The sequence below is a fragment of the Cervus canadensis genome, chromosome 19 (genome assembly GCF_019320065.1).
Source record: "Cervus canadensis isolate Bull #8, Minnesota chromosome 19, ASM1932006v1, whole genome shotgun sequence".
Classification (NCBI taxonomy): domain Eukaryota; kingdom Metazoa; phylum Chordata; class Mammalia; order Artiodactyla; family Cervidae; genus Cervus; species Cervus canadensis.
Window position 1 is genome coordinate 18,643,804 of NC_057404.1, and position 24,577 is coordinate 18,668,380.

General features: G+C 41.3%; 1 protein-coding gene and 1 long non-coding RNA gene across 3 annotated transcripts in view; both read right to left on the reverse strand.

The window, feature by feature from the left end:
• Positions 1-4,087: 4,087 nt before the first annotated feature.
• Positions 4,088-16,953, reverse strand: LOC122422070. The gene is made up of 3 exons (XR_006263720.1): positions 16,920-16,953; positions 11,314-11,518; positions 4,088-4,768 (listed from the first exon to the last, which is right to left on the reverse strand). It is a non-coding gene; the product is annotated as an uncharacterized LOC122422070 (long non-coding RNA).
• A 5,006-nt stretch (positions 16,954-21,959) lies between these two features.
• Positions 21,960-24,577, reverse strand: part of STIM2 (stromal interaction molecule 2) — a 166,578-nt gene continuing 163,960 nt past the window's right edge. For both annotated transcript variants that reach the window (XM_043438289.1, XM_043438288.1), the window contains one exon: positions 21,960-23,638. In XM_043438289.1, coding sequence (XP_043294224.1) covers positions 23,161-23,638 — 478 coding nt within the window. In that variant the 3' untranslated portion in view covers positions 21,960-23,160. The remainder of the gene's footprint in view (positions 23,639-24,577) is intronic.

The window sequence follows — 24,577 nt, forward strand, 5'->3', positions numbered from 1 at the left end:
CGCATCGAAAAAAGAGCTACACAGTATGTGGAAAACTCAGAAACTGTGAGGCAAACACTCCAAGGATGAGGCACCAAGAGACGTAGCCAGCCTTCTGAACTTTTCAAGACCAGCTGCAGTCACTGCTGGCACATGAGATTAATCAACTTGGATGAACAGAAAAACCCAGGGCCATGAAGGAGTTATTAAGCATGGTGATTTCCAGGATCAGTTTAATGGAAGAGAGCATTGTAATATCAGGAACATTGAGGCTAGGATACAGTCAAAGTTATGCCATCTGATGGAACTCCTCCCTTCCTTCCTTACTCTTTTTCTTTCCTTCCTTCATCAAAGGTGTATTGAGCAGTTCCTTTTTTTTTTTTTTTTTTCATTTTTCAGTTCAGTTCAGTTCAGTTGCTCAGTCATGTCTGACTTTTTGCGACCCCATGGATTGCAGCACGCCAGGCCTCCCTGTCCATCACCAACTCAGGGAGTTTACCCAAACTCATGTCCATTGAGTCAGTGATGCCATCCAGCCATCTCATCCTCTGTCATCCCCTTCTCCTCCTGCCCCCAATCCCTCCCAGCATCAGGGTCTTTTCCAATGAGTCAACTCTTCACATGAGGTGGCCAAAGTATTGGAGTTTCAGCTTCAGCATCAGTCCTTCCAATGAACACCCAGGACTGATTTCCTTTAGGATGGCCTGGCTGGATCTCCTTGCAGTCCAAGGGACTCTCAAGAGTCTTCTCCAACACCATAGTTCAAAAGCATCAATTCTTAGGCACTCAGCTTTCTTCACAGTCCAACTCTCACATCCATACATGACCACTGGAAAGACTATAGCTTTGACTAGACGGACCTTTGTTGGCAAAGTAATGTCTCTGCTTTTTAATATGCTATCTAGGTTGGTCATAACTTTCCTTCCAAGGAGTAAGCGTCTTTTAATTTCATGGCTGCAATCACCATCTGCAGTGATTTTGGAGCCCCCAAAAATAGAGTCTGACACTGTTTTTCCACTGTTTCCCCATCCATTTGCCATGAAGTGATGGGACCAGATGCCATAATCTTAGTTTTCTGAATGTTGAGCTTTAAGCCAACTTTTTCACTCTCCTCTTTCACTTTCATCAAGAGGCTTTTTAGTTCCCCTTCACTTTCTGCCATAAGGGTGGTCTCATCTGCATATCTGGGGTTATTGATATTTCTCCCTGCAATCTTGATTCCAGCTTGTGCTTCTTCCAGTCCTGCATTTCTCATGATGTACTCTGCATATAAGTTAAATAAGCAGGGTCACAATATACAGCCTTGACGTACTCCTTTTCCTATTTGGAACCAGTCTGTTGTTCCATGTCCAGTTCTAACTGTTGCTTCCTGACCTGCACATAGGTTTCTCAAGAGGCAGGTCAGGTGGTCAGGTATTCCCATCTCTTTCAGAATTTTGCACAGTTTATTGTGATCCACACAGTCAAAAGCTTTGGCATAGTCAATAAAGCAGAAATAGATGTTTTTCTGGAGCTCTCTTGCCTTTTCGTTTTTGCTGGCATATAACTGAGTTATAACACTGTTTTAGCTTCAAGTGTACAGCAAAGTGAATCAGTGATACATACACTTAGATCCACCCTTTTTGGTTCCTGGCCCATACAGACCATTACAGAGTATTGAGAAGAGTTCCCTATATTATACAGCAGATCCTTATTAGTTATCTATTTTATATATCAGGTCAGTTCAGTCTCTCAGTCGTGTCCGACTCTTTGCGACCCCATGAACCGCAGCACGCCAGGCCTCCCTGTCCGTCACCAACTCCCAGAGTCCACCCAAATATAGCAGTGTGCATATGGGCTTCCCAGGTAGCACAGTGATAGAGAATCCACCTACCAAGGCAGAGACGCAAGGGCAGGGGTTGTTATCCTGTCTGGGGACTGGCCTGCACTTGCAGCTGTGGTTTCGTATCAGAAAGTTCCTGCTGGACCATCCCAGCACACCTTCATACCTTCTCTCATTTCTTTCTTCTTTTTTGCCCCTGAGTCCCGAGATTAATTTTGTGTGTCTGTGTGTGACAGGTGAACACATGTCCTTACATGTGTTTTAACTAATTGCTCATTAGTGGGTGAGATTTATTATCTCCAAACCATCCTTCTCCCTCGCATCTGCCCTCACCTACTGAATTCTCTTGATTATGTTCCAAAGCCATATTTGGCTGGTTCCAATCTCATCTCCATCACTGCATGGCCCTGGGTGAAAGATTTAACTTCTGAGTCTCATCCCTTGCATCTGATACCTGTTTTACAGGGTCACTGTGAACAAGAAATAAAATAACTTATGTAAAGCACTTGGCACAGAGTCTACAGTAAGTTCATTCTCTTTTTACTCCCTTTTCCAACCTCCTTACCTGTGTTCCCAAGCACTTTGCTCAAACAACTGTATTTGACCCTGTAGGTGATGAGCTGCTTATACAAAAGTTAATGACAACTAGCCCTTTAAATTGATGATGAATAATATAAAGAAAAGGGAAATAGAATCAACACTGACTAACAAAGGTAACAAAGAAAGAAGAGGCGCCGGCCTGAGGGGCCCGGGAAGTGGGGATAAGACAGAAATCATAATTGATTTTCATATGCACAGTCACCAGGAAGTCAGAAACATTCATTATTTACTATCAAACTCTATAATTTATAAAATTCATGTTTTCCAAAAATATTTACAAAACATTTAGCAACTCAACACAACCATATTTCAAAAGATAATCTTCCAGAAATTTACCATGCAAGAAATTCACTCTATATTTAAGGAGACAAAAGGAAATGATAGATGATAACATAAGTTGCTATCAAGAGGGGATATAAATATGATACAAAAGAACACAAGAGAATAAACATGTGATGTTGGTAAAGGATTTGCTTGCTTTGAGTAGATCCTTGAGTAACTGCCAACATCCATCTATGTGCAAACTAATAAAATATGTACCACATAAAGTGCAAAGTTTGGCAGACATCTGTGAAACAACAGCTAGTGGATAATGAGTTAACACATCCTCTGGAGAAAACCCTATTTTCTCTGACCTATTTGTAAATGAAGGATACAAAAGAAGATTCTATAAGAAGTGAAGAAAAAAATCTAGCTGTTTACCAGAACAGTCGATGACCTGGTCTATATCACCACCAAGCATGGAAGCTACACAAGGTCCAGAGAAGGACTGGCCAGCCCCTAAACTGTCCATCACCCCCTTCCTGGGACCGGCTGGAGCAAAACCAGAAGCAAATTCCTCAAATATCTTCCTGCTTCGAGCCCTGCTCAGCACAATAATATTTCTATTATTCCAAGCTCTTAGGGAAAGAAATGTACCTTTACCTGCATTTTATTTTGAGCCAAATACACTTTGGGCAAATCAAAAAGAGATGATTATTCACTGTTCCCCCCATCCCTCAGCAACATCTTATGGCTTAATTAAGAGAGTAACGACTCAGGGGACAGACAACATGTTTGAATTCTAAGCCAGCCCCAGCTTAGCACACTCCCTCACCAGGCAGGAATCAGGAAACACTGAGATCAAGCAAGCCCAGCTGAAGGTCACCACACGGGGGAAAGTGACCCCTCTCTGATTTTAAGAAGCAGCAGGGAAAGCATGAAGCAGCAGCTGTGGGTTCAGAGAGCTGTGTTGGTATTTGACCAGAGAGAGAGGGCTAGGCAGGTTATAAATGAAGCCACACAAGCAATACGCTCGGTGGGCAGCGAGAAGCAAAATGGGGTGTCCTTGATGGTGCAATGGTTGGGACACCACACACACACACACACACACACACTCACTCACTCACTCACTCACCAGAAAGTATTCCCTTTAAAGAGATGTTCACAAATAAAGAACTATGATTTTTCTTGAACGTAATTCGAACCTCTCTGACCTTCTGCCTTGAAGGCATCGTGTGACAAATCAGAGCGAGCCCACACCCCGCCCGGGCCAGCGGTGGGCGCCAGCTCTCAGTGGGAAGCCCTTCACGCTGCTCAGAATGATGGATGCCGGCATGGGTGCAGCTCCAGTTATTAGGCCTTGTGTCAGGATCCACAGAAGCCCCCAGACGCCCCTCGACATCTATCACTGATTACAACATCCTAAGACAAACAACAGATTTCATTCAAATCAACTGCTCAATCGGGAGGCAGTTTTCAATTTTATTGCCTAACGAAGGTGGCTTAGCTGTGGTAGCTGTTGGAGGAATACAAAGTGGCCAGATTTCTGGTCCATAAAAAGGCCAGCATTAGAGTCTGCAGGAACGCGAGGTCGAGAAGAACGCTTCTGAAGATTTATGTGTCAATAAACTTAAAGCACAAATCAGGGAAACTGGACTCTTTAATATGGCTCTTCTTTAGAAATGTTTGTACAAGCCTTTGAACTGAGCCCCACCATTCAGTGTTGATATCGTGCAGTGTTCTCAAAGACTCATCAAATATTAAAAGCCCTATTCTGCAGAAAAACAGCACTTTACATGCTGAAAAGACAGAGTCATAATTATGCAAACTTCGCTTTGTTTTCCACCAAGAGAAACTCAAGTCTTTTTTTTTTCACCTTACACATTCGATGAAAGATCTTTTCCTTTGTTGCAGAATCAGTAAGAAGCTGCAAACCCAGTAATTTCAACTGCATTCATCCTGGGCTCCCCCTACAGGACAGCAGTGTCTGAGTAGTTCGGGAGCATAGTCCTGAGGACTGGGTCGGATGTCAGAAAGGATGGCACTGGTCTCTTGGGGCTTCCGGTCTCCAAAGGCTTGCAGTCTCCAGGGGCTTCCAGTCTTGCTCTGTAGCAACAACAGGCAACCACAGTGAACATCTCTGTGGCCTGAGATTATCAGTGAAAGAGTTCTGAAGAAGATAGGAATTTAGTTAAGCCCTGAAGCACAGGTAGTATGTAGTCAGCTGTTTCCTATTTCCATATCTCTGCATCTTCTATTCCCTCTGCCTGGAACCCACTCTTCATCTCATCTTAGAAAACACCTATTTTTTCTTGGAGGATTTCAAAGTCTAAAGCCAGGACATCCTCCCACCAGCCCCACCTCTCAGCTCAGCTCTTTCCTTTCTGCTCCCTCAAGTCCTTCAGTCTTTGCAAATTCTGTCAGTTACACGGTGAGCATTTTGACAGAGAGCCAGGTTGAACACAGGATTTCCAGACCTGGGGCAAGATGAGACTGTCCCAAGGTGGAAATGCAGACCTCACACTTCCTATAACAAGATCCCATTACCCAAAGGCTATGGTGTTGAAAATGCATGCTGTGTAAAAAAGTGACCTGCCTTGAAATTTTTCTTGAAACTGGAAAGGTTGTCAGAATTTTAAATGCTCCAGAGAAGGGTGGATTTTATGTGCTGTAACACTGATTCCATTTACCCAGGGTTAGAGCCACTGAAAATCTGGACAAAAAGATAGACCACATATCTCTCTTAACTCCTTCGAAACGGGTGGACTGAGGATCTGAAGTATTTAGAGAGAGGGAAGATTCTCTTGTGGAAACAGAGGTGTCCGGGAAGGCTTAGTGAAAGACGTTCAGTCTTAACTAAGGTCCAGAAGACAGAAAAGGAAGAGAGAGGAGGAGAGGAGTCAGGAAGGGTGTTTGGGAGGAGCTGGAATCGTCTAAGGCAAGACTGATCAGTTGTCCGGCAGGGTAGAAGTTATACCTGAGAAGGTCTGTTCTGACTCTGTTCTGACTTTACAGGGAGGAACCCACTCATGCTAGCAAGGGTGATTTTGCCTGAAAGTCAAAGCTACTGATGACCTTTTCTCTAAAGATCTTCCATGGGTGCTGCCAAGTTTGATTCAAAAGCCAGACTCCAAGAAGGATGTGGAAAGAGTATGCCAAGTAGTGGAACAAAGGTAAAATCCATCATTTGGATCTAAGAGTCAAGGCATTCAGTTCAGGGGTGGGGAGGAGTCCGGAGCCATAGAAGTAAGATAGTCTATCCATAACAGAGAGAGGTCACCGCGGACTCTGCACGCTGCATGCAGAATAAGCCTGCCCAGTCAAATGGGTTCCTAACTTCCTGGAGGCTGTGTTGCCTGGGACCCACGCTCCACATGTAGCCTGCAGAACTCCCTGGGCGCAGCCCTGCTCGCCTGTCTGCCTGCATCTCCTTCCTGCCGCTGCCCTCCCCCAGCTCAGAGCGAAGAAAAAAGGTCCCCATAGTCACCTCTGTCCCTCAGCGGGGCCAATATTGGCACAGTGCTGCCCAAGACAGTCCCATCCCTGAGAGGGCTCATGCAGGGACTGGAGGACTCGTCCATCAAGGAAACTGTACCGTCAAACACTGAATGGAGTTCTTCCAACTCTAACCTTTTAGGGAGTAATCAAGGTGATGAAAACAGGAGGGCTTAACTCCTACTTGGGTTGGTCCAAGGTGCAATTGCCCAAGCTTTCACAGAAGGGACCTGCAGGGTCCCTGTGTCACACTCAGCTTCAGGCGGATTAACCAGGACTAAAGAGACAGCACTTGGAAAACCTGAAGCCAAAACCAAAGAATTAAATCAGTGAAATATTTGTTGGTTGTACTTGAAGATAAAATTAAATACTTAATATCTGTCTGTGGCATACCAAAGCAAATTACATAAAATAACTCCAATGAAATATTTAATTAGTTGCTCTGAAATGGATTTGCTCCCAAACCATTAATCTAATTAACATACACAACTTCCCTTCTGCAGCACTCGCCTCGTTTCTATATGAGGCCAACACACAGCTCACATGTGTCTACTTATGTACATGTACATCTCTTAAGAGCCTCCTCCTTGTAGTACACACTATTTTTTGCTCCCTTGCCTCCCATATTTGTGGGTAACATTCAGAATCCACAAAACAAAATAAAGAAATTGCTCCAAATGAGAAACAGTCGATGTTTCCAAGTGCACAGAGAAAGGGGCTATTTTTCCAGCATGCATTGCAGATGCGGCAGCTGAATTCATGTGCACACACAAACTCTAAATGAACAGCCTGCATAATCGTGACAATTACACGTTGCAATATGTTCTGCTTCTACTAATCAACCCAGGAAGCTCCAAGAGGGGGAAAAAAAGAAGATTGTCGTTTTGTTCTTTTAAATATTGCAGCTTGTGGACTCTACCTGCTTACTGATAAATTTGACATCATTGGAAAAATACTGAAATAAATTTAGAAACAAAAATTATTCCCACTGAAAAATTAGATAAAACATTTTGAAGGCGGCCGGAATGGGGATAGCTGAGAGAATGTCAGTACAATACTGCCATCTAGAGGCAGCTAAGGGAAACTACAGTTTATTTTATTTATTTATTTTTTTTAATTTATTTTTTTCCAGGTTGGTTTATTCCAGAGAAATAAAATAGCCGATAAGGATAGAAAAAGGAGATTCCTATTTTCCTACATGACTTAGAGCAGAGTTCTCCAAACTTTTTTCACTTCTTTGGACTCTGGGCTATTTGGGAGGTTGAAGAGAAGGCGTGATTGCTGACCTGACGAGGAGGCTGCGGTCAGGAACCTGAAGAGGTGAGCGGGAGGGAGCTGAGCAATGACTCCGCCTCCTTTTCTGTTTTTATGTCTGTTTAAGGAAATCTGAAAATTTGTATTTGTATGTGAAATTTCCAGATGTTTTTAATTTGGCAATTTAAAAAAAAATTTAACTGTTCAGTATGAATACATGTCTGGGGTGCAACTTTGGCTCAAAGGGTAGCAGGTTTGTGACATTTGGAAGGAAAGAAAAAATACTGAATTCTGACCTGAGAAAGGGAGAGAGAACCTAGGGGGCTGTTACCAGCTTGGAAACGTATTAAAAAGGATTCGGCGGCCACACCCTGAGGCCCATCAAGTAGGAAGACAAGAGTCTAAGGTAACAGTGGCGTTCCCCCTCCGACTCTGCAATTCAAGGACTTCTGTGGCATGAAGTCAAAGTGTTATTCGCTCAGTTGTGTCCAACTCTTTGCGACCCCATAGACTTTAGCCTGCCAGGCTCTTCTGTCCATGGAATTCTCTGGGCAAGAATATTGGAGTGGGGAACCATTCCTTTCTCCAGAGGATCTTTGCAACCCAGGGACCAAATCTGGGTCTCCTGCATTGCAGGAAGATTCTTTATAGTCTGAGCCACAAGGGAAGCCTGACTATTCAGAAGAGTGTGGGGTACAACAATGAAGAGAAGTGTTTTGAGAAGGAAGGAGTATGATAAATGCTGCTGGAAGTCAGAACAAGATAAAGTAGGGATATTCCTGGCAGTCCAGTGAACAGGACTTGAGGAAATACTCACAGTCTCACACATGCTAATGCAATGAGCTCTTCCCCCACCTCATCATACAGGGAAAAGTGTTCATAACACTGAATCATTCCTGTTAGGCCAGTCTTAACCCTGGTTACAGCTGAGAAAGCTCCCCCAAGAATTGTGACCCAGGAGATGGGAGATGCCATGGGAAAGAAAGGAAAGAGAGAAAGCTTAGGGAAAATGCCCAAGGCAGAGAGAAACTGCCAAAGAAGGAAACATGAGGCTTTTCTTTTGATACTGTTTTCAAATTATTGCAATGAGCAAAAGTCATATAACTAACTACAGTCTCAATATCAAATAACGCAGAGAGAATAAAACCAAAAAATGGTATACAGAGTGAGGCGAAGCTCTGCGCTGTCTCTGTTGAGCAAATACATGTTTGCGAGTAGCCAGCAAAACACCAGGCAAGGTGGAATGTTGCAACTGATTTGCACTGTTCAGTTATCTTGTACTGAGGTGCTCTTTGTGTTCTGTTTTTCCTCCCAATAAATAATAGCAAGTTTACACTGTCACAAAGAGAATCATGACATATGTTTTGTAATTTATTCAGCTGATTCCACACACTTCTGCTAAACAGAGGGGTGAGAGAAGGACATTTCAAAACTGTGTTCACAAGACCCTAGGAGGAAGCAGGGGCATGCATCGTCAGTGAAGGTGAAGGGGGTTGACCTCCTTTCCAATTTTCCCTCCTCTTCCTATTCTGATTTTTTTAATATCCTTGTCCCATCAATTTATGAAAACAAGGTGTTAAAATCTCTGTTTATAACTGTGGCTTTGTCTAGTTCTTGCTTCAATTCTGTGATTTTGCTTCACATATTTTAAAGCTGTATTATGTGTATCTCTATATATTTAGGAGTTCTGTGCCTTCCTGATGAATTAATTCATCATTATGAAATGTCTCTATTTATATGTAACAATAATCTTTGTCTGAAAGTCTCTCTGTGTGAAACTGATATAGACACAGCAGCTTTCTTATGCTCACTATCCAGGGTACATTATTTCTCATCCTTTTTTCACTTTCAAACTACATGCATACATATATTTAAATTACTTCATTTGTAGATAGCATATTGTAGAGTCTTCCATTTTGTGCAAGCAGGGTCTATCTCTTAGATGAAGAGTTTAGTCAATTCATTTTAAGTAATTAAAATGATTGGGTTTAATTCTACTATCCCGCTATTTGTTTTCTATTTTTTGAATCCTTCTTGTTTGTTCTTATAGTTTCTCCATTTCACCTGGCTCATTCTCTTTGAATTAATCACATTTCAAGCATTCTGTGTGTTACTTTTACTGAAGTTTTAGCTATATCTTGGGATGACACTGCTCATCCATGCTAATTACATACTGCAGAGCGTTCACATTAAACCACTTCCTGTGAAATGTAAGATACTTGCAAGAGAATAATTTCATTCTTCTCCCCTGAGCTATTAGTGTCATATATTTTATTTTACATGTGTTATAACTTCCAAAATGCAACATTACCTTTGCTTTAAAGTGCCATGTTTTTTAATAAAGTTAAAAAATTGCGCCTTTATATTTATCCACATATTTATCATTCCCAGTGCTTTTTATTACTTTCAGTATATCTGAGTTTTCATCAGTATCATTTCCCTTTAGACTAAAGAACTTGCTTTAGCATTTCTTATAGTGCAGGTCTTCTGGCAAGAAATTTTCTCAGTTTTTCTTTTATTTTAAAAACTCCTCATTTAATCTTAATTTTTGAAGAGTTTTCAGGCTGGATACAGAATTCTTGGTTTGCAGAGTTTTTGCTTTCTTCCAACATTTTTAAAATGTTGCCCCATTTTCCTCTGGACTTCATTGTTTCTTATGAGAATGAGTTGTCACATGCATGATTACTCCCCTTTAAGTATTTTTCCCCTGGCCATCTTTAGATTTCCTCTTTATCTTTGGTTTTCAAAAGAATGACTGTGATGTGGCTAAGTGTGGTTTTCTTTGCACTTGTTAGGAATTTGCTGAGTTTCTTAGATAGATTAATTACTTTTCTACCAAATTTTGGAGCTTCCCTGGTGGCTCAGGTGATAAAGAGTCTGCCTGCAATGTGGGAGACCCAGGTTCGATCTCTGGGTTGGGAAGGTCTCCTGGAGAAGGAAATGGCAACCCATTCCAGTATTCTTGCCTGGAAAATCCCATGAACGAAAGAGCCCCGAGGGCTACAGTCCATGGGGTCACAAAGAATCGGACACAACTGAGCAACTAACACACACAGCAAATTTTGGAAATTTTCAGGTGTTGTTTCCTCAAATATTTTTTTATGAACCATTCCCTCTCTTTCTCAGAGTCTTAATGGACATTTTAATATCTCTCACAGATCACTGAAGATCACTGAGACTCTCTACATTAGTTTCATATTTTTTCTTCAGACTTTTTTCATTTTACATCTTTGTTCTTCAGATTGGATAATTCTACTAATCTTCCTTCAACTTCACTGTCCTTTTCTTTTGAAGTCTCCAATCCACTGCTAAATTCATTCACTGAACCTTTCATTTCTGATACCATGCCTTTCAGTTATAGAATTTCCATTTGGTTCTGTTTTGTTGCATCTATTTCTCCACTGAGATCTCATATCTGCTGACTTACTGCATCCATCTTTTTTTTTAATAAGTGTCTGAACTTTTTTTTTTCATTTATTTTTATTAGTTGGAGGCTAATTACTTTACAATATTGTAGTGGTTTTTGCCATACATTGACATGAATCAGCCATGGATTTACATGTGTTCCCCATCCCGATCCCCCTCCTGCCTGCCTCCACATCCCATCCCTCTGGGTCTTCCCAGTGCACCAACCCTGAGCACTTGTCTTCTGAACATTTTTATAATGGTACTTTTAAAGTCCTGGTCTGCTAAGTACAATATTTGGGTCATATCAAAGTCTATTTCTTTGACTGCTGTTTGTCCCCTTGATCAGAGGCAACACATGTTGCAAACATGTCTAATAATTTTTATTGTACATTGGACATTGTGGATGATATTTAAGGAGTCTGGATTATGTTATTTTCTTTAAAGAAGGTTGGTTTTGTTCTGCAAAGCAGCTAATTATTGGGAAATTTTCTTACCCTGTTAGGGTGGTTCTGCCTCATTTTTCTTCTTAGTCCCAGGGTACGGCTTTTACTCTATTGCAGGCTTTGGCAAACGTTATCTATAAAAGCCAGGCAGTAATTAACTTAATTCTTGTGAGCAATGTAGGGTCTCAGCTTCCTTTTCCATCTTTTCATCTTTCCTTTTCTTCCAGCTCCTGCTGCTGCTGCTTTTGAACAACACCTTTAAAAAATAATAATCACTCTTAGTTCATGGGCCACACTAAAACATGCCACAAGCCAGATTTGGCCATAGTTTCTAGACCCCTACTTTTGGGCATGGTCCCTCAATCCTAGCATGTGGCCTTTATTAGTTCTCAACTGAACCCCCGCAGTGCTTATTGAAGACGTTCCCTTTGGGATGGGTCAGACTCCAGTGTCTCACAGCATGGACACCTGCTAACTCATCACTGTCACTCTCCCCTAAGCCTCATGAGGCCTCACTTTGTGGATGTTCAGCCAAGCTCTCAGCTGAGGACCCAGAAGACACCGTTATGGTCCACGTCACCCTCTCACAGACACACTGACACATCACTAACTTCCAAGCTGACACCACTCAGACAACTGCAGATGGCAGCAGGGACTGAGTCAGGATCTCCAGGACTTCATTGCGGTCCAGAAGCACCCACTTTGTAAAAGCAGATTGCAGACCTAACATCCAGTGCAGCAAGTATTAGTTACATGGGCATGAATGAACTGATTGGATGAATTGTGATTATTTGTACTGGGATAGTATTTCTTAGGGCTTCCCTTGTAACTCAGTCCGTAAAGAATCTGCCTGCAATGTAGGAGACCTGGGTTCGATTCCTGGGTTGGGAAGATCCCCTGGAGAAGGAAATGGCAACCCACTCCAGTATTCTTGCCTAGAGAATCCCATGGACAGAGAAGCCTGGCAGGCTACAGTCCATGGGTCGCAAGAGTCGGACATGACTTAGCAGATTATTTCTTATTGTGAATTGGTATTATTTTTAATGTTCTATTTTTTATGGGCATATGATGAACCTCTTTCTTTTGATCAATGCCTAACCTTTATTTTAAATTGGGGATTAGAAAACTATGGTCCATGGACCATAAACCCAGCTCACCACAGGTTAAATCTAATCTATGTGCCATTGCTTACATGCTATCTGTGGCTTCTTTCAGGCTGCCATGGCAGATTTGAGCACAAAATCTGTGGTAGACCCATGGCGTGCAAAACTGAAAACACTTACAGTCCAGTTCTTTAGAGAAAAAGTTTGCTGATCCCATTTTAGACTATGCTTTTGCAAACTGAAATGAACCACTCTTTACAACATTGTCAAAGCTGGTGAGGCAAAATGGAGCAAAGGAATCAGCAGCAAAGACACACAGGTGGATGGTTCTGGATGATGATGAGGTTTCACAGTGTGAGTAGCATTGGTGTCTGACATTCAGTAAGTAAAGGCCTAGTGTCCACCTCTCAGAAGACTTTGGGGTTGGGTGTAGGGACAGGCTGGTAAATATAACTTCACTGAGGAATATACATGTGACACTAGATTCTCACACATTGGTAAAGTGTATGAAGTCCTTTTTTCAAAGAACAGTGCTTGACCTACCTCAGATATTCTATGTGACCCAGAGGCTAAAGACCATAAGGAAGAGAAGAGTAGAGATAATCAATAGGTACCCAGCTCTGAGACGGGGCCTTCACCATCTCACCTCACTTAGTACAGCAAGAGTGAGGGGGGCATTAGCATCCCTCCCAGCTTCTCAGATGAGCTGATAGGCTCTGGGAGGATATGCTATTTGCCCAGTACCACAGGTAGGAAATGTAAGGGCTCATACTCAGAGCTATCAAGACTCCAAATCCATTTTTATAATTTCTACAGCATTATCTCTGGAAGGATAAGGAAATAAGGGAACAGGATTCAGGAGAAGGGAGAGAAGTGGAAAAGACACTTAACAATTTCTCAAGATGTACATTTGAGCACCTTATTTTTTCCAAAGGGGGAAGAAGTATTAAGGCAACCCCTAGAATTGCCCTTTATATCTCAACTGTATATACCAATGTCCATATGAAGATAAAAATGCCCATGAAGATAAAAATAATGAGAACCCATAAAACAAACATAGACTGGAACTACAAAGAGGAATGCAGGGCCTTTGTATCTGTTGTTCCCTGTTGCCTTGCCTTAGAGTTTCCTTTCAACGTATTTATATTCCAAGGAATTTACATACCTCACTTCCTTCATGTTATTACTCATACACCAGGTTCCAAACACTGGTCTTCCTGAGCATCCAACTGAAAACTGCAGACCACCACCTCAGTCTTCACTCCACTCATCTAACATATTACATAGTTCATTTGTTGATTGTATCCCCTACTTGACTGTAACCCCATGAGAGTGAAGACTTGGCTTTGTCTGGTTTTCTTTTTGTTTTGTTTTTTCATTTTTGTTTTCACTATTGTACTCCCAGTATCTAGAACGGTTCCTGGCATATGATAGAAGTGCAAACATTTTGTAATAATTTTATTTACTAAGCTATTTTTGGTGCACTGGGTCTCCATTGCTGCCTGAGGGCTTTCTCTAGTTGCCGGGAGCAGGGGCCACTCTCTAGTTGTGGGAAACTCTTAACATTTCAAAATTTATCTCAAGGTCAGGCAAGTGCCCAGTGACCTGTGGCAGACGTTTCTAATTTTTTCCTTAAGATCCAACTGCCTTCTCTATCATCAGTAGAGTTGTGTCTGAGAGCAGCAGCAGCGTACCAAACATAAATAAATAAACATTAAACCACTCTATTTCCCAGCTTCTCTTGTGGATGATGCTATGAGCCACAGTCCTGGCTGATGAAGTAAAGAGGGGTGTTACTGGGCAAAGCTTCCTGAAAAGCTCTTTACAAGGTAGTGGCGTCAACAGGCATGCACTGCTTAGCTTTTGCCCTCCTCCTGCCTGGCATGGACGTGTGATGTGAGAGGCAGTGCAGCTGTCCTGGGCCATTAGGCAGCGAGGATGGATACAGTGGAAAGAGGGAAGGACCACCACCTGGACCACCTTTCTCTGGACATCCAATCCTAGGAGGGAAAATAGAGCCTCAAATTTTTGAGCCATTATTTAGTCATGTTTTCTGTGACTTGCTGAAGCATTCCGGTTAAAAACCACTAAGGTCAGAATTGCATTTCCTGCTTTCCCCTCCTTCAAATCTAACTCTGCTGTGATCCATCTGAGGGAAAGTTAGGCATGCGTGGCACCCACTCAGCCAACAATATGGAGATTACAATAGCTGTTTAACAAGGCAGTCAGTCGTGGCAAGACAAATACACCCAGCACAAGACTAAAGCTGGCTGCTTTTCCTGTAGAGGCTGAGCAAAGGTTGGTTTCGCTAATATTTTCCTGACCAGGAAAAAATTTCAGAGCGAGTAACAGAGAGAATTAAATGTGGAGAAGTCCTTCAGTTTACAGGTGAGGAATACAATGCATAGATACAGTCATTGTTCCCTGATACAATCAGGATCATCCTGGGATATAGTTTTAAAATGTCAATTGAATCCCTAGCAAGAATTAAAAGAAACAGGAACTCCCAAGATAGGTACCCGCAGCATTAACTTTGGGAGAGCTAGTGCTGACTTGCATGCATGCTGAGAATCACTGCTTCAGTGGTTTCACAGTGTAAAACCTGTGAAGGGTTGAGTTTATCCTCCCTAAATTCATCTGTTGAAGGTCTAACCCCAATTGTGACTATACTTAGAGACAGAGTCTTGTTGTTCAGACACTAAGTCGTGTCTGACACTTTGTGACCCCATGGGCTATAGCCTGCCAGGCTTCTCTGTCCGTGGGGATTCTCCAGGCAAGAATACTGGAGTGGGTTGCCATTTCCTTCTCCAGGGGATCTTCCCGACCCAGGGATTGAACCTGCGTCTCCTGTGTCTCCTGTGTTGGTAGGCGAGTCCTTTACCACTGAGCCGCCAAGGAAGTTCAAGGAGGTAACTAAGGTTCAGTGAAACCACACAATGGGATCCTAACCTGATAGGACCTGAGTGTTCCCCGTCTCTCGCTCCCCTCTCTGCCCTGTGAGGACACAGCAAGAAGACAGCTAGCCGTCTACAAGCCAGGAAGAGGCCTCACCAGAACCCAGCCATGCTGGCAGCTTGACCTCAGTTTCAGCATCCAGAACCGTGAGAAAATCAGTTTCTGTTGCTGAAGCCCCCGGTCCGTGGTGTTTTGCGACAGCAATCCCAGCTATTACAATACAAACTTCTAACCAAAGGGAAGTAGAACCACCCTACTCCCAAGGCTCCCCGTGACTCTCCCGTGGCTTTTTCTAGAGTCCCTATCCGTCTCCTGAATTACCCTGCTAATTCTCACCCTTGCATTTGTCTCCCTCCACTTGGAAACCAAGTCACTAAATATTTACTATTCGATTTAGTGACAGGTGCTAAGAGGGAATGTAAGGATACATAAATCAACAGTGTTTACCCCTCAAGCTATCTGGAAGCAATAGAAATGTAAATAAATTTAAGAAGAATCATTTCCCCCCCACTTAACCCTTTCAATGATTTCCCACGGTCTCAGGAGCGAGTCTACCGTCTTAAATATGACCTGCAAGGCATTGCTCTCTCTGCGCTCTCTCGCTTCCTCATTACAATCCAGCCTTCCTTCAGTTTCCTGCACACACCTGATGCTTTTCCTCCCAAGTCTTTCTATATTACCACTGCCTGGGCAATTCAAAAACTTGGATCTCCTTTGTCTGTTTCCTACTAACTCTGCAGGGTTAAGCACAAAATCACTTCCTTGGCAAGGCCCTTCCTGCCCTTTAATGGAGTTAAAGCTCATTTCAATACCTGCCTGGCTCTGTGACCATTTTCTTCATAGCACTAATAACTAAATATGCTAAGTCACTTCAGTCATGTCCGGCTCTTTTGTGACCCTGTGGACTGCAGCCCACCAGGCTCCTCTGTCCATGGGATTCTCCAGGCAAGAATACTGGAGTGGGTTGCCATGCCCCCTTCCAGGGGATCTTCCTGACCCAGGGACCGCGAAGCCCACATCTCTTACATCTCTTGCATTGGCAAGCAGGTTCTTTATCAATTGTGCCACTTGGGAAGCCCCCTAATAACAAACAGGGTGATTTAAACAGCTATTGATGGATGTGTTCAACAAGCAAGGTGAAGACTATGTTTATCTTCTTGTCCTGTGCTCAGCACTCAGCGTAGTATAGGCTCTCACTATATACTTACTAAAAGAATAAGATCTAATGATTCAAGGATCCCATTAATTACCAGATATGTAGAACAGTCATTAAAAGCTCAAGTGAAGAGCAGGACTGGATAAGCTAAGCAACTGCACAGGGGAAACGCCTGAACAGAGCCTGAAAGGAAGGAAGCTGGCCATTCTGACACCATTTCTTTTAGGCCTAATCAGACAGCACTCCTCATTCAGTGAAAGTTAGTCATTTAGTCTTGTCCGACTTTGTGACCCCATGGACTACCGCCGACCAGACTCCTCCGTCCACGGATTCTCCAGGCAAGAATAATGGAGTGGGTTGCCATTTCCTTCTCCAGGGGATCTTCCTAACCCAGGGATAGAACCCAGCTCTAAATATACATCTCACAAAGAAAACAGACTCACCACCCCCATGCCATCTTGGTCTCTTCCTTCTTTGGAATCTGCATTATAAGACAATGGAAATACAGCCATATCATGCTCATTTGTATGAGGTAATAGTCTCAAATTGCCTTTTAATCATTAAACTTGTGAATGCCCTAACAGCCTGAAACTTGAAGGCAGCAGTATTGTCTGTTACTCATTTATTCATTCGTCAGGCATGTAATGTATTCAGTGACTGAAGTTCCAGTCCTCCGGACTTCAAAGCAAGATAAGGCAGAGTCCCTGCTCTTAAGCAGTTCAGTTTATTGGGAAAACAAATCAACAGTTCCATATATTAATAATGTGATGTGACAATGCTAGAATAAACGCCAAGTTCTGGACATTCACAGAAGTGGTCTATCATGCTCAGATCAGGACGTGTATGGAAGGCTTCCTGAGATACCTGAGCCGAGTTAAAACTTTAGAGTTTATGGTCCAAGGCTGGAGCAGACATTCTAGGCAAAAGCAGTAGCCTGGCTTTTCGGAAACCTCCATGTGGTTCTGTGTAACTGAAGGTTACACGTGGTTGTATCCTCATGAAGCCATGAGGCTAGAGGAGCAAACAGGCCCAGAACACCAAGGTCTTTTGCTAGTTTAGGTTTGTACTTTATCGTATAGGCAACAGAGAGGCGTAGCGAGATTTTAATCAGAGAAAAATCCATCCTGCAGCTTGGAAAGCTCACCAAGTGGATGAAAGATGGTAAGGCCCTTTAAAGTTAATAAGATGAGAAATGAAGAAAGCAAGGCCCCGGAGCAGCAGAGGCATTAGCTGAGATGTTCAGGAATTAAATGAACAAGATTTGGTGATTTGACAATAAATGCGCCTTTTCGCTCCCTACTTGTCCTCTCCTTTCCCAAGGTTCCATGCCTGGTCATATTCCCGGGTTCACTGTCTTACCTTTATACTTTATAGGTCAAAAGTAACTTCTGGCTCACTGCTGCACCCAGGCTTTATCCCCCACCCACCCTCAACCAGCCCCTCTTTGTTTTCATTTCCTGTTATAGTACTTTTTGTCTACAGATGCACATCTTGAGTGTTAATTGAAAGCTTTTTCAAGGAGCAGCACCGAAGTTGAATAGCTGGTATTTCAAAAACAAAACAAAAAAGCCACATTCTTATTCTAGAGACCTTTTCCAGTTCCTAAGTGGCATTGCCTTTCAATCTCCCTCTGATCTATCAAATCCCAGGGACTGAAGGTATGGGAGACAGTCCAGAAGTTAATGTTCTCACACATGGAAAATCAGCCCATGTGGATACTTCAGAACTAAGATGCTCCAATTAAAGAGGTGATAGACCTCTACCAGAAATAGACACTAGGTATTCTCAACAGAACCACAACACTGGAAAGGCGGCTATGTCACACAACTATTTGAAACTAAAATATGGCAGTTGGAAGCAAGACAAGAACAAGTCTGACTCAGGTAAGATTTCTTAGAGCCCTGCTTACAGAGGACTAGAACCTGCCAGGCCAACCAGGCAGGATGTGGGAAGGGGAGGCTGCACACTCCTGCTGCTTTAAAGATGGGATTTGGAGGGGCCGAGTCACTGTGACTCCCGCCAACTGCACAACTGCTCTCCTTACCTGCCTGTTCTCTCATTTTTAAAGGCAAATGAAGATGCTGCAACATAAGCAGTAAAAGATCGGGATAATGGAGACCTTGATGGTCAAAACTCTAGCTCATGAAGGAATCCTGAGCATTGCCTCAATCCTTTCTCGCAGATAAGAAATCAAGACCTGGACTGAGCCCTCCCTATAATGTCCTACCTGGGCCCACAACAGACATTGTCATGAATAGGACCCCGTGGGTCAGAGACCCGTAGATAACCTCAGGAAAGCCCAATGATGAGACTGAGGCAACATCTGAAAACTGGCCTGAAGCCCTCCTGATACCAGCTGAGAAATCTAAATCAAAACTACATGAGGTATCATCTTCCACCTGTCAAAATGGCCATCATCAAAGTCGACAAATAAAAACTGCTGGAGAGGGTGTGGAGAAAACAGAACCTTCTTACACTGTTGGTGGGAATGTAAACTGGTGCAGCCACTATGGAAAACAGTATGGAGTTTCCTCAAAAATATGAGTTAGCAAAAGATCACATCAGGACTACTTGGGTAAATCTGGAGTGTCTTTCAACAGACCACTTTGTTTTAGGGTCGAGAAGGTGGGGAGGGAAGTCTCTCACGGCACTATCAGGACTCTTGTGCAGCAGTTCAGGGTTTCTCTCTGGTGAACAACTTATCCCAGAATGAGCACCCTCACGGCCATCACAAAGTGTTTTGCTGCAACTCAACAACTGCAAGCTCACTTGTTGGAACTAGACTGCTAGTTAGTAGAAGCCCTAAAACTAACTTGCCTTTGGACTTGGCATATTTCAGCCATAGCAAACCTCTCCACATCCTTAGCAAATTAACACCATCAAATTACCCCTGATCTAATAAATACTTTTGAGTTACATAATCCCTCTTCCCAACATTTGGTTTGTATTTCTATTACTGCCCTTATGTTAGGGTTTATGACCTGTCTCCCCTATTAAATATCAAGTTCCTTTAGAGGAGGTACGTGTCACATTAGCCTCGATACCTCCAGAGCTTATCATAATGTTTGGTGCATGGTAGGCAATTAGGTACTTGTTGAATGAATTATGCAGATTTTAAATATTTCTTATCTGCTATTTGGGGGAGGGGGGACCTAGTCTCTCATTCAACACCTAAAAACAGGAGAGCAGTAAGACTAAAACTTAAAGGTAGGTTTTCTTCAGCTTACTTTTTAAAAATAAACATGTAAAATGCTATTTGATAAAAAAAAAAAATTCACTCTTCTAGTTAGTAAGTAAAGAATACAAGAATAGCATTTGAAGACTGTGTAAAAGATTGAGAAAAACACTAGGACCCCAAGAACTTAATGGGCAAGGGACATGAAGAAATAATTCACTGAAATTAAAAACACATGGCATAAAAAAAACTTTCCATTCACACTAGACATTATTTACCTAGTAAAAAAAAATACTTATTAAAATAGTGAAGTTTTAACCAAATGGTAATTCAGAAATGATGATATGAAGTAAAAAGGCACTTGTACACTCAGGTATTAGAGGAATATAAACACAGCTACATGGAGGAAGAACTTTCAGTCACCCTCAAGGTATACATGTTAAGACTCCATGTGTATACACACAAATATATATGCATGTACATAAACTAAGTCTTTATGCTTTTCTAAAAATATGTATTCCAAGGAATGAGAAAGAGAATGTTCATTAGAATTTGTACAGTATGACTTAGAAGTTAGCATAAGTCTACCACTTGCTAATGATCTTCAGCAAATAATTTTCTGGACTCAGTTTCCTCATCAGTAAAATGGTGATTTAAAAAAAAGAAAAAAAATCATACCTACCTTAGAAGGTTGGTGTAAAAATTAAATGAGAAAATACAGTAGCGTTTAGAACAGTGCCTGTCATACAGGGCGCTCAACAAATGTTAAATGTTAGCATTCCATACCTGGAAACAGCCTAATGTTTAATAATAAAAGAATGTTTAAAAAGATAATGGTAAATCAATACAACAGCTATCATACAATCATTAAAATGTTGCTCCTGAAATCATACAATTACTAAAAAGTTGCTCTTAAAGTGTTTTTACTAATGATGGGGAAATGCTTATATTAAGTAAAAAAGTATAATATACAGATATATAGTATGATTTCAATTATGTAAAGTATGTATCAATATATAGAAAATGATCTAGTAGAAAACATGCCAAAATATTAAAAGGATTACTTTAGGCAGTGGAATTTGACCTGCTTGGTTGTTTTTCTTCTCCATACTTTTCTATCATGAATCATTTTTTATAAGTAACAACTTTTAAAATCAGGAAAATACCATAGTTTTTATAAGCTTAAAATAAGGTTACAAATAGGTTAAGTTCAAAAATTTATACTAACATCCAACTCTTCATGTGTAAATGATGTGATATGCAATTATTGTGGCTTTCCAAAACTCAATTATCTTTTGAATTTACGAATATGGAGCATTGTACTAATGCAAAGTAAATAGTACAAGCAACATGGAGCAGCAACAAGTATTCCTTGGTTGAATCTGTTTATAAAACGTGTATGAAATCTAGCACAAACAATGCATTCTCTGACTTAAGGCAGCCCACATTCTACTTAGGTTGGCCTGTCCCACTCCCAATCACAAGTTCTAGCATCCAGGTGTTTCTGATCCAGAATCCCTGGTAGCCCTGAACAAGTGGGGGCCTTGCTGGGCGTTCCTAGAGCCCTTCCTCCTCCCAGCCCCACTCCACACTCTGTAGCTTTTACCTTTTCTATCCATCAAACTGAAAAGTTCTCATTCCTTCTGCAGTTTCCAAAGGGAAGAACTTCTGCCTGGGTGTAAGAAGAAGAAAGAAGATATTCCCTTCATTCTGAAGAAACTTTCCAGAACGCTTTTCAATTCTTTACGCAGTTTTTCCCCTTCCTCAACAGCTTTCAGGCCTATGTTCCTCAACCCTTGACCTTTCAGGTTAACTTACCTTATAATTAGTCCAAAACACTATGTCCATTTCAGTCAAATTATTTAACTTATACCACTGTCTACTAAATATATAAATATCTGTATATATAAAAATCACTCAAGACCTTAACAGTTTTAACAACTGCATTAAAGTATGCAAAGTTTACAGGAGTTGTTGGGAAACTGTTCATATTCTAACTAAAGTACTTCTTTGGAGTAAATCTCAAATGCTGATTGTTTAATCAGCATTTTCGTCTAAACAGGACTGAGTTGCATATTACCAGTTACAGCCATAAAGCTGAAAAACCATCTAGTTAACATGCACCAAACATCTACCCACACTGCATTAACCCGATCATTTTGACTGAATTTTTAAAAGAATTTGTTTAAGCAGAAACTCCTCAGATACTAATGTACTTTGTTGCTCCATGTGACAATCTTCATGGTAAAAGTTACCTTTATCATATGCTATCATTTTAACAAACTTTACAAATTAATACAACACAATCTAAATGCACCATAAATTTATATTTGTTAATCTTGATATTAGAACATTTAAACATTTCAAACTACATAAAAATATGACAAACAATATAAAATAGAGAGAAATTTGTTGACAACTTGCTTTCAAAACATCACTATTTCTTATGTTGCAATTAAGCAAGAAGACAGTTTACACAGCTCTCCAGAAAACATATAGTGTTCTTAGTGGAGTGTTATCAACAGAAGTCAGCACAGTCCCACACAATAATGTCTGAGATTTATTATCTTTTCCACAGTACAAGTTTTTCACAAACCATAAATCCTTTGCAGTTATTAAGTCTGTAAACAAGTGCCTGAATTCCCACATTCCCCCACCTCAGTATATGCTTGTGAATGTTTTAAGTCCGTCAATCAAGTTTTTTAACTCTACTTGTGTAAGGAATTAAAAGCCTTCTCTCTTTAAATTATTTATATTTTATCATACAGCCTGCAATGCAGAAAAATCACAGTGAAAGCCCTGGGATAAACAAAACAACATGATCTTTACAGCAGGACTTGAAACTTACAATGATAAATGCATTTAAAGAAGCATCCCATAATAAAAGCACGGGTTTTCATTTCCAGAAATCAAGTCAATTAGAAATTCTAGGTTCTACTTAAAAACCCATTTTGATCTAAAAATGAAAACAGTCCCCTATCCATAGTCATTTTATAAACTCTATACAGTTTCACTTGCAGGGATTTTTTTCCAGTCTGGAAAACAGTAGTGCAATTAATTTTACTCCTTTAAAGTTATTTCAGTCCAGGATGTAAATAGCTCTGTGGAAAGATAAGAAGATGCTCTGGTAAACGAGAAACTTTTGCAAGCCCATGCTGGCTTACTAGTCCATTAAAGCTTGTAAGTCCATAGTGGCTTTCAACAAAATGTTGTATATACATCACTAATAACAAAGCAGAAATAAATAGGCAAAAACGACTGTAAACTGTCTCATCTCTTAATGATTTTTCAGTAATAACTGGCTTGACAAATTGATTATATAGTCATTTAAATAAGCAGACAGTAGACAGTTGCCCTTAAGGACATTCCACTATGGCATCCAGTCTGGAAAGCCTCAACGGAGTTACATTCCTAAACTTAAAACAAAAAAAGGGGAAGTGAGGATGGGAGATAAAAGTTTAAAGATGTCAAAGATGTGAATGGAATTCCACCAAGTCAGCCAAGCCAGTTCACTTAGATTTCTTCTTAAAAAGGCTTTTAATTTTTGATGGCTTTTTGCTTTTCTCTCCATTATGGCAAAGGTCATGTGGGATGCTGCTTATCCTGGCAACACTTGGGGCTTCCTGCACTGGCTTGCTGTCGTTTCCCGCAGAGGAACACGACGTGTGGCGAGGTTTAGGCACGGGAATGCCACTGGAGAGCTGGTTCATGCTGCACGATTTTTCCAGGATGCCATTGTACACTTTGCTGGCAGGACTGAAGATCATGCTCTTAGTTTCTGTCAGGCCCACGCAATCAGGAGAACCCCGCGAGATGTCTGCAGTTATGGGCGAATCTCCTCGCGATGAATCCTCTAGAGAGAGCTCATCTCTTGATATTTTTCGAGGAGACAACGTTTGGTATATCTCAAGGCTTGAAGGAGGAGACTGTTTCCTTCCAATGGAAGAATTTAAGGAGTCACATTCTGAAGCTGTGTCTGGCACTTCCCTGGATGAGAGAGAGGCAAAGGTAAAATTCTGTCAGTATGTTCCTAAGGGTACCAGCAGATGTTCCAATGAATCCTAACCAAAACAACTTCCATAGTTTAAGCTATCCTTCTGGACACATTTCAACAAAATTAGAAAACTGATACTCTAAATAATATACTTATCAAAATTCAATGTTTAATTTTTAACATAAACTATGGTAAACAATCTAGAAAACATTATAACTGAAGTTACAACTCCTTCAATTGCTAGAGAAATGAAAACGTTTAATTTTTACGGACTTTTATCATTTAGCTACTTTTGTGTTTCCATACTGAAAACTTTTCTTACGAAATCATATATTTGACGTACAGTTGAAAAGACAAATTATAGTCACTGCCTCTCCCTTTATTTTTTAGTCATTAAATTGACTGAATATAGCTTCCTAAGGAAGAAAGAAAAGAATATACTAAGCTAAAGTATAACCTCTCCCAAGTTTAAAAAAGAAGGGAAGAGAGCTGAGGTACATCGGGGTAGGGAGTGGATGGCAGGTGAAAGGCAATGATACAGTGCTATTTAATAAATTCTCACTTTATTCCTCTGTGATTTCCCTCAGTTTCTCCTTAGTTGAAAGAGAAATAAAGAAGACTAGGAAAATAAAGTGTACAACCCCAAAGCCCACATACAGTAAATGCTATCAGCTATTCCCTCCAAATAAGCCTCAAACCTACCTCCTTCTGCCAGCCCCGCTGCCACTGTCCTTCTCCTGCCCTGCCTCAAGGACTGCAGTCGCTTCCTGGCCTCCATTCCTGCTCTTTCCTCTCGGTGACTTCTCTGAACAGCCCTTAAAGTGGTTTTTAAAAACTCAACCAGAGCACATCATTCCTTTGCTCAAGAAACTTTCCAATGCTTCCTCACTCGCTTAGGCTAGAATCCAGAGTCCTTGCCAAAGTCCTCTAAG